Below are 17,396 nucleotides of genomic sequence, written 5' to 3' on the forward strand. Positions count from 1 at the left end.
AGCCCAGCCGCCATTCCGAGGGAACTCATTTGGCTGCTTGTATCCACGACCTCATTCTTTCGGTCATTACCCAGAGCTCATGATCATAGGTGAGGGTTGGAACATAGATGGACAAGTAAATTGACAGCTTTGCCCTCCGGCTCAGCTCCCTCTTCACCATGACAGTCTGGCACAGTGCCCGCCTCACTGCAGATGTGCACCTTGCAGATACCACCCCAAAATATCAAGCTACAACCAGAGGACATTAGTTTAGCTTAGCATAAAGTCTGGCTCTGTACAAAGGTAAAGAAAGTCAACCTACCAGCACCTCTAAAGCTCACTGATTAATACCTTGTTTTTCATCTCTGAGGTTTTTAAAAGGATTTTCATCTCCACATCATCCATTACAGTCACGGAACATACAACTCGTTGGGTACTATCCCTCACCAATCTGTTGTCCTTGATGCAGTGATCCTGATGTAAACTCTGATGTGCCCTCCAGGTGTCGAAACAGGCCAAGGAGTTCCTGGAGTTTGTGTACGAGGAGCCTCTGCTGGACATCCAGCAGCTCAACCCTTGTTTGTATGAGCACTGTGAGCCTCTCAGCACCGTGCTGCGCCTCCGTCAGCAGCTCCAGTCACTGCGGGCCTACCTGTTCAGCTGCAGAGCAACCGTCGCCGAGGACCTCAGACGAAGGTAGGTTGGCGGTGAAGTCTGTTGTGTTGGTATATCTCTGTTGAACGATTGATCGCTCAGACTGTTAACATCTCCCTGTATGATCCGTGTTTACACGTGTGTGTCTGAGTGCCTGCGTGTACACTGCTATAACTTTTATCTGCATGCATTCCTGTGTGTATATATGCTGCATATACATAAAAGATGTGTGCCTGTGTGTGTATATGTTCATGTGTGTGATGGTCGGGGGGGATGAGTGTTTATCTGAGTGGGGTCCCACACTGAAAGCCTTGTCTGTGAGCTGATGGATGCTCCTCGACTCGCTCCAGGTCACTAATACACTCTGATCCGACTTTTTCTAAAGGAGAAGCTTCTTACCTCGGCAGACAGAATATTAATCAAATTCCAGTCTACCCTGATAACTCCTAAAAAGTATCATTTTTTTATCCACAGATTAACAGAAACTGTATCCAGCCATGCAAATAATTTTAGTTTTCAGGGGGTTTTTTTTTTGGTAAGAAGTCAGGTCACAGTGAGGTCATTGGATTCATCCAGAGTAACAAGGACACTGTTGTAGAAAACAAATGATATTGAATTGTTGCTGTAATTTAGTTGAATCAACTAGTAATTATAGTGAATGCAAGTCACTGGAAATCCAAAATATCATATAATGCATTCATTAGTATATTCTGCATTATGCATCTTTCATTTGTAGGTAAATGAAAAAATGCTTAAGCCTGCGATGGCTGTTTTGCTCTAAGACCTATATTTCATTGAAAGGCACTCTTGCGCTTCAGCCAAAAATAAAACTGGATCGGTGCTCACAGCACAGGACAAAATAGTAGACAATACATCAAGTGGGCCACTTCAAAAAATGACTGAACCCAAATGAAAGGAGGCTGGAGCACTCGATAAAATTGCAGAGCTTTAATAAGGTGCAGACAGACTGACGTTTCGATGCTACTGTAGCATCGAAATAAAATAAATAAACAGTAGATTGATTACACAGGAAGGTTAGGGTGATGGGGTGGTTGCCAGGCAACAATAAAAAGATGCAGCAAGCATTGTTTTTTTTGTTTGTTTGTTTGTTTTACTAGCAGCATTCGATTGAAAAATTGAGTGTGGTGCATTTCATGTTTTGCAACCTGCGAAACGCTTTCTGTGTAATCGTGGCCTAAATAATGAAATATAGGTGACAATACATCAAGTGGGCCGCTTCAAAAAATGAGTGAACCCAAATGAAAGGAGGCTGGAGCACTCGATACTGACTCTGAAGAAGACGCAGTAGCGTCGAAACTTCAGTCTGTTTGCACCTTATTAAAAGCTCTGCAATTTTATCGAGTGCTCCAGCCTCCTTTGATGGTACTTGCTGTAGCTCTGGTTGAGGGTGAGAGGCTGTCAGTAAATAGTTTGTTGGACACAGGGAAACAGAGATCTGTGTGGGTACATGAGACCCAAAAAAAGAGGGTGGATCATGGGGAGTACCACCAGTTGGTCCAGGAACTTCTCCTCCATGATGGCTGTCTCCAGGCATATTTTAGGATGATTCGGGAGCAGTTTGACAACCTGCTGTCTATTGTTGGGCCGTATAACTCTGTGTATCCAGAGACCGCTACCACCAGTTTCTCCTCCAACTGTAAACTTGTTGTCGTGACCACCACAGAAGGCCCGCCTCTCAAATCATCCGATTGGACAATGGGGAAAAAGCGTAAATGACATGGGGCACTTTTCCGCTCTTAGCTGAAGTTTTTTTCAACTTGAGGAGTTCAAAGTGCTCCAGCAAAAACGGTAGCAAATATGAGGTGCATGGCAACGCAAAACCAGCCAGCAAAAAGCTTCATTCTCATTAAAACCAATTACAAAAAGCCGCCTCCAGTTGCTAACACACTTTCTATACAGTCAGGGTTTTATATTGCATTATATTGTTTTTTTTTGGCATTTGTGCTTGGTGTTTATTTTAATACACTTAAAGTTACATGTCAAAAAAGGAATACATTAGAGACAAAATATGGAACAAAATACAGAATATGAAAAGCTACAGATTTCAAGTAACTTCTCTGGGCAGGTAATGTTAAAAAGTACATTAAAAATGTGCAGTATGCAGCACAAGGCAAATATGCCTGTGTATAGTATGATGTAGATGGAAAGAAAATGTCAAAGCGTATTGCTGGTTTCAACATATTGCACTTCCTCTGACATGTTTTTTGTTTATGGACAATGAGTTTGGAAAGTGTACAGCTGCAGAATTACACATATTGATTGTCAATATCAACACGAGATGCTTAAACTGTAAAATCTGATCACTATAATAGTCTTCATAAAGATTTTTAATATCCCATTATTTATATGTTTTTATCCAGCTTGCCAACCAGCGTCAAACTGAAACTACTGGTGTTTTATCAGCTTTTTAAAAAAGCCCATATTAGTCTCACCCTGTTGCAACACAGAGACAAGCAGCATCATGGCGTTCTGTGTTTACTTCTGTCCCATTAGCTAGTGCCGGCTAGTGCCACGCCACTTCCAAACACTGCAGGATTGATGAGGGCCGTGGCGCTAAAACCTTCCCCTAGTCATCAGTCTACTTCAGGGGGGGATCTGAAGAGAGATGTCTGTTGCATACATGCAGAGAGCCATGGAAAACACAATCGCAGGCACAACCACATGAGGCACTGAAGGCTGTAGGTTAGACAGCACTGTGGTTTTAACTATTTTCTCAGACACCACTTGAGGATTTCATCTTTAATAGCATGTTGCAGAGGAATCTTTGCTTAATATGCATGGTAAACATAGGTGCAGTGCTGCTGGAGGGCACCTGAACTATACTCCACCACCTTTTTTCTCCAAATGAGGATGCTGCGTTCTTTTAGGCGCTTTCAATGTGGTTTTTTTTTTGCAATTCTGAGTCAGTCGAAGGCCCCAGAATTGCATCGACTTGTAACTGTATCATGGCAGACTTTGTAATATCGACAAATATCGTATCGTTGTCCAGTGAATCAATATGATATCGTATTGTGATGAAACTATGGATTTACACCCCTATTCAGGAGCTGAAAAAGTTCATACCTCCTCAACCCACAATTTTTTCTTAATCAAATAACATTGATTGGGGGTGTAGAAGAGGGTTGCTTATGTTTATTAAGTAGTTGTGAAGGAGTGCTAGGTGGTTGAGGTAGTAGCGGAAATTGAGGTTGTAAAAGGTAGTATGTGGGGCTGCCCCTGACTAACAATTTTTCTAGTCGACCAATAGTCATCATTTAGGGCCATTAGTCGACTAGTCACCTGCATCTTTTCGATATATTAATTAAATTATTAAATCACATATTTTGGGCGGGGCAACACAATGGTTTGAGTTGAAGGTGTGAGAAAGAATAGTATCAGTAACACTGTTAACACTGTGCTACATTACAGAGAAATACAAAACCGTACTAATGAATCTTCATTAATATAGGCCTATATTTTATCTACAAGTGCACGTCACACACTGAGCGAGCCGCCTGTTAATGACGCTGTGGGCTAATGGGCATGTAGCTACTTCCATGTTTCAGATGATACGTCATGTTTGTAGTCGACCAATGAAGATGAGTTTACATATCACCTTGGGTTCGTCCTTCACCTTCTCAAAATGATCCCACACTTTGGATTTCCTGCCCGACATGTTATTAACTAGCCTGTGGAATAACTGCAGGTACCAGCCCTGGAAATTAACCTGACTCCTGTCTGACTGCTGAGTGTGGACACTTCCTGTGTCTGCCCTTTCAAATTAAATTCCCACATGGTCCAGTCATATAGGTTTTGATTTATTTTGACAAGGTGCAGCTCCTAATAGAGTTCCACGTTTTTTTGTTTTTTTTTCTGGCGACTTAAGCGACAAATGAAATCTTGCCGACTAATGACCTTTCTGGTCGACTATCGCCTGGCCGACTATTGGGGGGCAACCCCTGTAGTATGTAATTTCGAATCAAAAAACTTCCTCCTGACCCACCTCATTAATGTAAATGCGTATTTAAGAGTTATTTAAACATTAACTACACTACAACTAACAGCATCCAAAAAGTTGTAGCCTATCACACCTCAGTGACACTGTGTCAACACAAGTTGAACATTATAAGTTTGATTAAGATAAGATTTGGTTTTGGTTTGCATTAGATTGTAACAGATTTAGTTTAACCACCCCCTGCCCACACACACACACACACACACACACATTTGTAGGACTTCCTACATCTGCTGACTCACACACACTTACTCAGGTCCCTCCTTCAGTACACGATCATAATCACTGAGCGATAACAGAGTTGTAATCAGAGGTGTGTCTGCTGGACTGGAAACACACTGAGGAGAGGGAAATAAAATAAGTAATTAAATACTATCAGGTCTTAAACAAATATTGTCATCTGTTGGCATGTGTGTGTGTTTGTACATATAAACGAATCTGTGTATCTTCTGTTTGTAATCTAATCCTAAAATATGTTAGTTCTCAAGTACTTTTATCAAGATCACACACACTTTAAGGGTGTGTTCATCTGGGCAACCAGGAGCCAGTGTGTGTTTGATAGCTGGACCCTAGTGTGTGTGTCTGATGTGGTAACCGTTGGTAACATACCAAACAGAGTAGTTTATCAGTGGTGCCTATCACCAAGAGGTGGCTGGATCTCACACACACATGAATACAAACGCACACACACACACACACACACTTGTGTTTTGGTGACACTCATCACAGCTTAGACAGGATTTAACATGGTGCCATCCGTGTTAGTGGTCTGAGAGGAGGCCTCACACACACACACACACACACTCTCCTGTCTGTGTTTGGTCTCTTAACGTTAGAACATGCAGTGCGTCTGACTCTTAGATTAATACTATTATTTTGTTTAGCAGTGTAAACTGAAAGGCTGTTGGTTAAATATTAAACCTGTGTAATGCCTGTATTCAGTACAGTGTGTGATCATTGTTCCTTATTTACATGTTCCCAAGATTGAAAGTATTGTTTTTTAAAAAACTGGACTGAAATAAATAAATAATGAAAAATTTAAAAAAAATAGTGTAGTAACTAATTTAAAAGCATGAGGCAGTTTGCTGATGTTCATGGTGGCACACAGGAACACAGAGGCCATCTCCCCAATATTGTTCGGTAGTTTTTGTGATGGTGCAAGATAGGGCATTTCATGATATGACCTCAACTCAGTATCACAATTAAGTGAACATTTTACCTCGATCATGATTATTCAACGATTATTTTGTTTTTGTAAATATGATGCATTACAACTTTTTTTGTGTGTGTTTTCACAGGATCTTCCCCAGGGAATACCTGCTACAGCACATTCACCTGTACTCCATGGCAGACCTGCAGCAGGTACACACACACACACACACAAACACACACACACGCGCGTGCACGCATACACACACACGCTTGTATTGAACAAATAGTTAAATGTTGATATTGAACAGCCAAATCCGCTTCAAATATAAAAATATAAGTTAGCTAATTTGTTGTACAGGGTGTTCCTTCATGACCATGAACACACACACTGTAGATTACTTCGCCTCAGTTCCACATACACCAAACACCCAAATAATCAGTAGATGTACTTCTCTATCGAATTGACACAGTAACCTACGTCATAGCCTGACATGTACCTCCCAAGAAATGTAACTACACGTCACAGTGACGCAGAACTCCTGTCTGTTTGTAAGCTGAAAATATTTTCCCTCAGTGGAAATGAAGCTTTCATTTACTTTAATTTCACAGATAAGACAAAAAGACATAAGACATTTTAAATAACATTTTAACTCGTGTGTGTGATTTATCCTGGCTTCATATGAGCAGAGGAAACCTCCGTTCGTTGCTAGGCTAATTTATACAATGTAGAATGCCATAGGCTTGTGCTAATAACGTTAGCATGTTATATTTGTTTGGAAAACGTGTTTAGTATAAGACAGTTGTTTTGTCAGTGAACCTTGTGAGTTGTAATGGAGCAGTATTTTGTAAGGTTACCTTTGTTAAGTGTTGCTGTTGTCCCTGGCCTCATATGAGGAAAGGAAAAGTCTGCTAGCCATCAGGCTAATTTATACAATGTAAAGTGCCAAAGGCTCGTGCTAATAACATTAGCATGTTGTATTTGTGGGGAAAATGTGTCCAGTTAAAGACAAGTGTCTGTCTGTGAATGCTGCGAGTTATAGTGAAGCTGATTTGTGTTCTTGTGTTTGACATTGTCTCTATTAAGCCATGTTTAATGTGTGTTTAATGTGTGTTTAATGTGTGTTTTGAATCAACTAAACTTAACAGCACTTCACAGAAACCACGCCGCCAACTAGTGTCTTGGAGGTGTAACTGCAGAGTGACACAGACACACCAAGTATAAATGCTCATAACAGCGTAGGCTTTGCACAGAGCTGACACAGTATAGAGTATATAAAGTAGTATAAATCTGTATAAATCCATCTCCAATAAGAAAATACTGAGACAAATTAACACAGTGTTGGAGTTGGGTTTGTTAACAAGACGAAAAACATAAAATAATGCCTGCCTTATCCTTTAAGTAAGCACGACCTCTCCTTTGTTTCTTTGGCTAGAGTCCATGTCAAAACAGTGATAAGAGAGGGTAATACCCTCTAATAGCCCCGTGTAGAACAGGGTTGGCTCTTTCAAGTGTCCCGATCCAAGCAAACAATAGTCTTGGTGGAAAGACTTCATATCTGGAGTCGTGGAAACATTTAACTCTCTGCGTTATTTAATCAGCAGATTTTCTTATCAAGTTGCAAACTGTCATATTTGCAAGCATGCCTGCCGTTAATACTAGTTACACTGCCCAAATCTGCTTTTTGGAGAATTTAGAATTTTTTTTTAGCAGAGATCATTAAAAAAGGAAACACATCCTGGCCCTTAAGCGGTTCAGTATCTAGTCGTTGAACTGAGTTTGAGGGGTCAGAGGAAAGCGACCACAAATGACTGAAAAGTTCTTTTGTTTGTCATTATGTTCATTATGTTGTACCCTGCCCCATTTTTTTTTCTTTCAACCCTCCCTCCCTCTGACTCAGAGCTCGGCCACAGACTCTCACGGTGAAAGAGATTGGACCCCCTCCTCCTCCTCCTCCTCCTCCTCCACTCCCACACTCTGTGTCTCTCTGCTCCACTAATTGGTTACATTCAGAATCAACAGGCAGAAAAACAAAGCGTGACATCCCTCCATTCTTTCCAACATCCCCTTGGCCTCACACACGCTCTGCACACATGTGTGTTATATATGTGTGTGTGTGTCCTTCACTCTCTCTTTCCCTGCTAAACTCTGTGATTTACTCATAAATCCCAAACCGGTGATTCAGTACTAATTTTAACAATAGGTAGAGTCTGCACCGCTCCCTCCTCTCCTTCCCTCCCCCTCTAACCTCCTCCCCTCTCGTGGAGATTCTCAAGCACTCTGCCTCTTAATTGGTTTTCCATATTAACAAGCTTGTTTCTTTTGATTCACCTCCTGAATAAAATGACGCTCTTAATCAACATGGCTTTTTTTGTTCCAGCCCGGAGGTCAGTAAAGGCTAAACTCCCCTGGCTAAACCCTGGACCATACTAAGTCTATTCACCTCCCGACAAATAGCCTCCACCCATATCCCCCATTAGGAGCCGGTTCATTCGGAGAAAACATATGTGTTTGTCTAAGGACACTCTGCCCTTTTCCTCTGCTGGTTTTAAGGATTGTTTCTGGGGTTTTGTGTGAGGACTAAAGTAGTGTGTGTGTGTGTGTGTGTGTGTGTATGTGTGTGTGTGCGCAGCATGCTTCCCACAGTGATACTCTGGCATTCTCTCTATGCCAGGCATGCCTCTCCACTCACACTTGTCCAGACACACAGAGGCCTCTTAAGTAAATGTTAAAGGTTCTCAGAAAGATTTGCAGTTTCTGCTCAAGGCTTTGAGGTGAGGTGGAGCTTTTACCGTCAAATGCACAATGGTGGAGGTGTAGGATCAAGTCAAATAGGGCAACATAAAAATCATCTTCAATGTGCCAGAAATTAGGCGACGAATAGTACGAGGACTTATTAAAAAACACTGTAGCTAATTACAGAATACAATTACGAGGGTGAAAAGTGTACTTTGTAGGAATTCTTATGTGGGAGTTATACGTCTGCAATGAATTGACACCGTACCTGCGGCGTAGGCTCTGCGTTGACATAGAGCCCATGCCATAGTCTACGCCATAGCCTGACGTGCACCTCCCCAGAAATGTAGCTACACGTCGCGGTGATGCAGACCTCCTGTCTATTTCTGTAAGCTGAGATCCCGTTTATATGACAACAATTTCAACTGAAAACAGTAAACTTTAGTTGCGCATCGGCCGATCGTTTACACAATACACGCGGTGTTTTGTGTGCCTGAAAACGCAACGTTTTGAAACAGGTTCCACAGTACAATGTTTTGGAAATGGCACCGTCTCCGATGTTATCTAAACTTGCAATATGCAGTTCCTCTGAAAACGGAGATTGCATATTAGGGTTCCAGTCACTAGACATGCGCGAAAAAGTCGACCATCACAACAACAATGGTGGACTCCCGAGCTCTGCTTGTGCTGCTCACCCTATTGAATTTATCAACGCTTCCCCATCATAGTGTAGATTTACTGTAGCAACTCCACCTCATCATCCGTCCAGACAAATGTTCGTGTGGTTGCCATTTTGTTTGTTTATACATTGCCGCTCTGTATAAGGATGCGTAAGCGTCGCAGCACCAACTACTGGCCTGGCATGTATACTGCAGCGTTTTTGGTCATTTTTGCAGATCGGTGTGCACAGCAATTGTTATCAAAACGTTGTCGTCTGAACGCGCAACTTTTTTCAAAACAAAAATGAGAAACGATTCTGTTTTCAGTGTATTGTTTTCGTGTAAACATGGCCTGAAACCATTTCCCTCAGTGGAAACGAAGCTTTCATTTACTTTAATTTCACAGATAAGAAACAATAAATTGTGAAGACAATAAAGCCTCCACAAAAATAGCATTTTAAGTCTTGTGTGTGATTTATCCTGGCTTCATATGAGTAGAGGAAAAGTCTGCTAGTTGCTAGGCTAATTTATACAATGTAAAATGCCATAGGCTTGTGCTAATAACATTAGCATGTTGTATTTGTTTGGAAAATGTGTTTAGTATAAGACAGTTGTTTTGTCAGTGAACCTTGTGAGTTGTAATGGAGCCAAATTTTGTAACGTTACCTTTGTTAAATGTTGCTGTTGTCCCTGGCTTCATGTGAGTAGAGGAAATGTCTGCTAGCTCACCTGGTAGAGTAGGCGCCCCAGGTACAAAGGCTGTGTTCTTGCCACAATGGCCACGAGCTTGATTCCAACCCACGGCCCTGCTGCATGTCAGCGCCCCACCTCTCTCTGCCCCTTTCACACTGTATCTGTCCCATTAAATAAAGACAAAAAAATGTCTTAAAAAAATTGTGTTTCAGAGGGAGGCCATGATTTTGTGTGATGTCATAGCACAACTGAGTTAAATACAGTTAATAGCTTGAGGGCACATTCACATGTCGGGCCTACCTGTCAAAGGGAGGCCTTTGTAAAAATCTCTATATTGGGAATTTGTAGTTGTCATCGTTGTAGGGTCATTTGACTTTTTTGTGCAACATAAACCCTCAACCTAAACACTACAACAACTGAAGAACTGAATAACAATCTGTGTGCTCCAGTTTTCCCCTGGACTCAACTACATATGATTCCAGTCGACTGAGAGCACCACACCACCACAGGCTGAGACACAACATAGACACTGGTGCATCATCACTGCACCTTCATTTAATCTTACGAATAGTTTCATTGTTTTAAAGGGAATTTCATGGCTTTTATTATGGAAACTCCAAAGTTATTAAATACATTTAGCTGCTTTTATTTGTGTTTTAATCTATAAGACAGGCACAGCTAGAAAATGTTTTTCTTACTCATCTGGTAGGTTACTCAAAAATTTTGGGAACCCCCTGATAAGACAGACTCCAGCATGCAGACGCTGATGACCAGCATACATCAAGTCTTCTGTGCGTGTGTGTGTGTGTGAGGGAGAGTTAGGAGAGGGTGTTATCCAAACAGAGCTGGTCTTTCCAGCCATGTAATCCCAGCTGGCTTTCTAGTTCCTCAATGGAGCTGCGGTAGTCTGTGTGTGTGTGTGTGTGTGTGTGTGTGTGTGTGTGTGTGTGTGTGTGTGTGTGTGTGTGTGTGTGAGCCACAGAGAGTAAGGGAGAGAGCGGAGGGCAGGAGAACGGCTGTTAAACAGCAGTTTTAGGGGATTAGGAGGTTTTGGAACACAAAGACTCTGCGTGGAGCAGAAAAAGAGGTTGAACTGGAGGGGGAGGAGTTTAAGAGGATGGATAGAGGGAGAGGAGGTGAAGTGTGTGCATGTGTGTGTTTTGTGGTTGGAGGAAAAGGGGGTGAAGGAGGTGAATATATCTGGAGGGTTTGTCCTGTAGACTGCTTGTAAATATAATCCTGTGAATATATATATTATGAATGAAGTTATTTAAATCCTGGCACAGATGCTGCTGCCGCTGTTATTTTGCACATTCTTTAAAAGGTGAAATCTGCAACGTAGTTCAGTGTCATTGCTTTGGTTAGCAGCTACATCTGATGATGCCAATTACTGTAAGTCTGGATTGAGTGCTGCAGGGATGTTTTTTGTCGGCCAACCCAGAAGTTCCCTCGACAAAAAGTCAATGTTTTTTCCATTGTATTAAATTATTATGTTATATATTATACTACTTCAGGGAGTGGAGTTACAGTGACAATGGGTGTCATGCTAGCTCTGATTGCTTGACAGACCATCACAAAGGGGCGGGGCTTAGCAAAGGGTCAGTTGGCAAATTAAGGGTGTGAACACAGCAATCGCACTCAGGTGTGCACCAAAACAACCGGACTGAGACCTTCTTGAAGAGGTGGTCTCAGTCCGGTTACAAACGAACTCTGGTGCGGTTCATTTGTGGTGAGAAGGTGTTCCAACCTGGATCTGAACCAATTGCAGTCACATAACACATTGTTTTGGTTAAACATGAGCATATTACAGTCCTGGAGGATTATTAATGTGCACCTCCTCCTGTACTGCCTTAATATGCACATTCAGCACATCCAATGCATCAAAACATTGTTTTCTAGTTGGAGCCGCGCCTCGTTTTCAAACTGTATGGTTTGACTAAAATGAACAATGACAGCAATATAGTCCACAATGAGCAGCGCTAAAATCAACCTGCGTAGTTGTCCCTCCATTGTGACATTAGAATGTGTCACATTTATCTTGCAAGTGTACTCTTCTTCAACGTTTGCTTTACCTCTTTACTTACTTTATAAAATGGTAATGCACAGAAGCTTTGCACACTGAGTCTGATGCATTTTTTTATACTATGCTTTGCGACAATTTGCAATGCGTGGCAAAATGAAACAACACATTTCCTCTTGTGCTTCTCTCCACTGGAGTTATTTATCTGTTAGCACTCTCTATCCCCGTGTCTTGCATTTGGCACCGCAGCTGCATGAAGGGGCAGAGCTGTCCTCACATCTCTGTCTCCACACTGCTGCTTGCTCTGTGTCTGTGTGAGGTCCACACCCACCTCCTCGTCATCATCATCATCATCCGCCTGAATATTACTATCTGACCTGTTGGACATGAGCTGTGTGAGTTATGAAATGATTCTGTGCGATCTGTTCTCCTGTCTTGTCCCGCCGCCACATTTTCTTCACTGATTCTCAGTCAAATGTCTCTAAAGGCCGCTGACGGATGCGAAAAATGCAGAAAATCGAGCCTGTTCTGAAAACTTAAATGATGGACAAAAGTTTCGGACACAGTGTGAGGTTGGATATATCTTTAGATGTGCAACAATTTTGGACGGAAAAAACAGACTCAGTGTGCAAAGGCCTTAAGTCTTCTTTTCTTTCCCATCCTGTTAAATTGGAGGGTTCTGAGGTGATGATCTGGCAGCCCTTAAGGTGTGCCGACCCCCACTTAAAGACTCTTTAATCATTTTACAGAATCCACCGATCAACAATTTCTGTCTCTTCTGGAGAGAGAAATAAGTCCAACCCTGAGCTCCCTTCAGAGCACTGAGAGGTCTGCCAGCGGGCTGGCTGCTGGTCGGCCCAGACACTCAGGACAGCCATCGATATTTGGCTTCATTGTTGTCCTTGTTGGATGTGAGCGAGCGTACAAATTAAAAGGGTTGAAGTTGGGAGTTCCTGTCTGAAGGATCGTCCCAGTGTGACCCTGCTGGCCAGCGCTACTTCAGTGCAATAAATAAAAAGGTCATTGGATATTTATAGCAAGCGGTAACAGCAGATGTATGTGAATTTTTAAGAAGATGGAGGAAAAGATTTGTGAATAAGTGAAACAATATCGCTGGTAAATCAGCGATCCAGGCTTTATACACGTTCATGAAGTTGTTTGTATATATTGCAGTATCCCTCTTTACGCTCGTCTATTTACTTCTGTCACCCTCCATCCATCCATCTTTCTGCACCGCCCTCCTTCTTTCCCACCATCCCTCCAGAGTACCAGTCAGCCACCAGAGCTGTGCTGCCAGTGTTTGATTCTGCCCAGTCCAATTATAGAGGGCCTTAATTACTGAGCCTGTCAGCCTCCATCAGGAGAGCCATTCGTCATGTGGACCGGGCTGGACCGGACTGAGCGGGGCTGCTTAGGTTTAGTGTGGGGACACATATATCTGTCTCTCACTCTCAGTACCTGTTTGTCTGTCTGTCTGTCTGTACGTGACTGAGTTGTTTTTCACATACAGAAGAAAAATTTAATTAGAAACACACGTACACTGTGGAGTTTTCTTGTACAACATGTTCTCTGTAAGGCCTAAGAGACATGTTGGAAGCATTTCCCACATGTCAAAACATTTGTAGAAACCAGGTTTAAATTAAAATCCAGATCTCATCTCACACCAGCGGCTTTCTTTACCAAAACATACACAGAACAACTTTAGAAACTGTAAGAAACCTACGCCTGCATGTTACAGTCCCAGAGGATTAACAATGTGAAGCTCTCTGATTGAACGATTGTTTCTCCAACAAAGAAACAGCCGTCAATTATGCCATAACACCATGTTTTTTTTTCGCTGAAACAAATTAGATCTGGGCAGGGACTTTATTACGTTATTGGGACATTTTATCTTGCATAATGCATTGCTTGTTTTGTCATGTTTGAGTTGAATCAGTCATGTCAGAGACTGACTCAAATATATTCTGTTTTTAGTAGGGCTGCCCCTGACTAAGAATTTTCCTAGTCAACCAATAGTCGTCATTTAGGGCCATTAGTCGACTAGTCGCCCGCCTGTTTATGATATTAATTTAAATATTAAATGATATATTTTGGGCGGGGCAACACAATGGTTTGAGTTGAAGGTGTGAGAAAGAATAGTATCAGTAACATTGTTAACACTGTCCTACATTACAGAGAAATACAAAACCGTACTAATGAACCTTCATTAATATAGGCCTATATTTTATCTACAAGTGCACGTCACACACTGAGCGAGCCGCCTGTTAATGACGCTGTGGGCTAATGGGCATGTAGCTACTTCCATGTTTCAGATGATATGTCATGTTTCAGTAGTCGACCAATGAAGATGAGTTTACATATCACCTTGGGTTCGTCCTTCACCTTCTCAAAATGATCCCACACTTTGGATTTCCTGCCCGACATGTTATTAACTAGCCTGTGGAATAACTGCAGGTACCAGCCCTGGAAATTAACCTGACTTCCTGTGTCTGTCCTGTCAAATGAAGGTTTTGATTTATTTTGACAAGGCGCAGCTCCTAGTAGAGTTTCACCTTTTTTTCCCTGCAACTAAGCGACCATTGAAATCTTGCCAAATAATGACTTTTCTAGTCGACTAACGTTCCATCGACTAGGGGGCTAGTTTTTAGTGAGACATCGGTCTAAAACATCCATGTAATGTTGGTTTCAGACTGATAATTTGATATCGTAGATTGTACTTACGTGAGTCATTATAGTAAAAGCCTTCAGTGTAGGTTTGTTATTCACAGTGTAAAGTCTAACAGACTTGGTTGTGGTGTATGATTTACTGTAAACAGGATCGGTATACCTCTATGTGTCCTCTGTGTGTGGTTTCTTCCTCCTCTTTCCATCTCACGTCCTCCTCTTCTCCTCTCGTCCTCGTTGTGTAACAATCAGCATGAAGGAGGTTATAATTGGGAGGTCCGGAGCTCTGCCAGGTGGAACCACTTGTATCTGAATACGGGCTCTCGCTCTCTCTCAAGATCTCTCTGGTATATTGTATCTCTACCACTCTGTCTCTTACTTTATACTCTGTTTGTCTCTGATACAGTCTCTCCCTCTGTCTCACATACATGGCCTGTATTATTAACATGATACGACAAAGATTTATTGAGTTTTTATTTCTGTATGATTCTACAGACTTTCTTTTCACTAACTGTTTTTTCTCTGAGTCATCCACTGTCTGTTCATGACAATACAACTCCAGCCCCCCGCCGCCAAACCCCCCACCTCACTTCTTAAAGGAACTTGCCAAGCATTGCCATTAAAAGGCGTTCACCTCATTTGCTGTCTTCCTCCTTCCTTCCTTTGGTTTCCTCTCTTCCTGTCACCAATCTTTCCTTCAAGCCAAAGAGGATTCCTTCTTTCTTGCAGTCATTTTGAAACAAGTTTATTCAATGATTTAATCTTGGAAAAAAAAACTAAGAATAACAGATCGCAAAGCCTTCCAGGAACTCCATTTGTGAGTCCTACAGTTTCAGACCTCCACCACATATCAAACTTTAATAATATTTATCTGAATATCATCAATGGCGATCCAGTGGCTGGACTTTTTGACCATATCATGCATGTCTTACTGCCTGTAATTACCTTGTAAATTGTATTAGCGGAAGGGTGTTTGCTTTTAAAGACTTTTTACAAGATTTCTTGATTAAGATTTTTAGCAAAGAGCTACATTTAAGAGTATTCATTGTACTTGACCGTGCCCTATCTTCTCTTCTCCCTCCCTCTTTCCCCATCCCTCCTCTGCCCTCACCCTCCAGGTGATTGATGGAAAACTGGCTCCCTTTCTGTCCAAGGTAATCAAGTTTGCCAGCTCCCATGTTTTCAGCTGCAGTTTGTGTCGAGAGAAAGGTTTCATTTGTGAGCTCTGCCAGAACGGACAGGTCATCTACCCCTTCCAGGAGAGCGCCACCAAGAGGTAAAGATCCTCATAACCTTTCTATACATACTTAGTCTGAATTGTAGAGGCCAAGCCAACGCTTTAAGCCACTGAGGTGCTGCACCGGGATAACCTAATTGACGCGCTGATTGTTACCGTGTCTGATGAATCAAAGTCGGAGTCAAACTTGCCAGTTGAACACTTCGTCCATTTATTTTCCGTCACAAAACGTCAGTGTCCATTAAACTCGAACAGGTTTCCAGATACGCTCATACATCCACACGTGTAACTCCATTTGCACCTTGCTGCTTCAGCGGTCAAAAAAAAACTGTTTACCCTCCCGGGTGGAACACCTGACCAGACAAAGAAAGGTTCCCCTCATATATCATGATGACCGCCAATTACCCTGTGACACCTGATACCCAGTACACCATACACAAATAAATTAATTCACATTCTGCTCCTACATAGTCAAAGAAATCTGGGCTGGTCATTGATTACAGATATGAGTGATTTGGATTTTATTTTGAACGGAAAAGTCTTGATTAAATGGAAAAAAGTCAGACAAAAGATCCCAGTAAAGTAAGTTTATTTAGTGAAACAATGTGTCAATCATACATACAAAGTCAAACATCACATTGCTTTGAATCACAAAGCAGAACAAGCACTACAGTATAAAGACACAAACACATTCAGAACTGTCTGGTGCAAGACTTACATCAATGGTATCAAGAGATTCTGTTGATTTGCTAACATTTAAAGACTTCTCAATAATATCATTGACCTATAAAGAAGGTGCAGATCACGTTCAAGTTCTTCATAGTAACATTCACAACAGTTAAAGTGACGCAGACGTTGGCAATTAAGTTCTTAGATCTCAGGATCCCTCCAACAAATATGTTTTAAATGTGTATGTTTGCTTATGTTCTTGTGTCTTTGTGAGGACCAATTTAAGTTTGAGACACAGAGAGGGAAGCATTTTGGTTGTTACCGACTTTATCAAAGGGCTGCGTCAGGGCTAATGAATCTGGATCAGTTCATCCAAATTATACTACTGTACATACAGTATCCTTTACCATTACTTTTTTAATACAATTTTTTATTCTATACTATTCTGTGACTTTCTTCAGTAAATTTAATAGACTACTATACCGTTACTTTATGAAAAAAATATATTTTATGACACACTATACAATGACTTCTTTCATGAAATTTTTTATTACAGCTTTTTTCCTTACATTTTTTTCAAGACATACGATACTATTATTTTTACTACACTATACTGTCTTTTTTGTGAAATTGTTGGAGCACACTAAACTATGACTTTTTCGTTAAGATTTTCTGACAGAGTATACCATGACTTATTTCATTTTTTTTTTTTTTTTAATGCATAGTATCCAGTGACCTTTTTTTGTGAAATTGTTATGACATACTATACTAGGACTATTTTCATGACATTTTCCAACATATTATACTATGACTTTTTCCATGAAATTTTCAGACAAACTATACTATGACTAATTCATGAAAAATGTTTGACTCACTGTACTATGACTTTTTTCATGAAACTTTCCGAAATACTATGCTAC

The 17,396-nt window shown here is 41.3% G+C and overlaps 1 protein-coding gene across 4 annotated transcripts in view; it reads left to right on the forward strand.

The window, feature by feature from the left end:
- The window catches only part of plekhm3 (pleckstrin homology domain containing, family M, member 3), a 63,298-nt gene that overhangs the window by 35,030 nt on the left and 10,872 nt on the right, over positions 1-17,396 (forward strand). For all 4 annotated transcript variants that reach the window (XM_033615477.2, XM_033615485.2, XM_078174642.1 and 1 more), the window contains 3 exons: positions 482-675; positions 5,947-6,010; positions 15,689-15,846. In XM_033615477.2, the coding sequence (XP_033471368.2) occupies positions 482-675; positions 5,947-6,010; positions 15,689-15,846 (416 nt within the window). The remainder of the gene's footprint in view (positions 1-481; positions 676-5,946; positions 6,011-15,688; positions 15,847-17,396) is intronic.

This window comes from Epinephelus lanceolatus, chromosome 14 (assembly GCF_041903045.1).
Source record: "Epinephelus lanceolatus isolate andai-2023 chromosome 14, ASM4190304v1, whole genome shotgun sequence".
In the NCBI taxonomy this organism is placed as follows: domain Eukaryota; kingdom Metazoa; phylum Chordata; class Actinopteri; order Perciformes; family Serranidae; genus Epinephelus; species Epinephelus lanceolatus.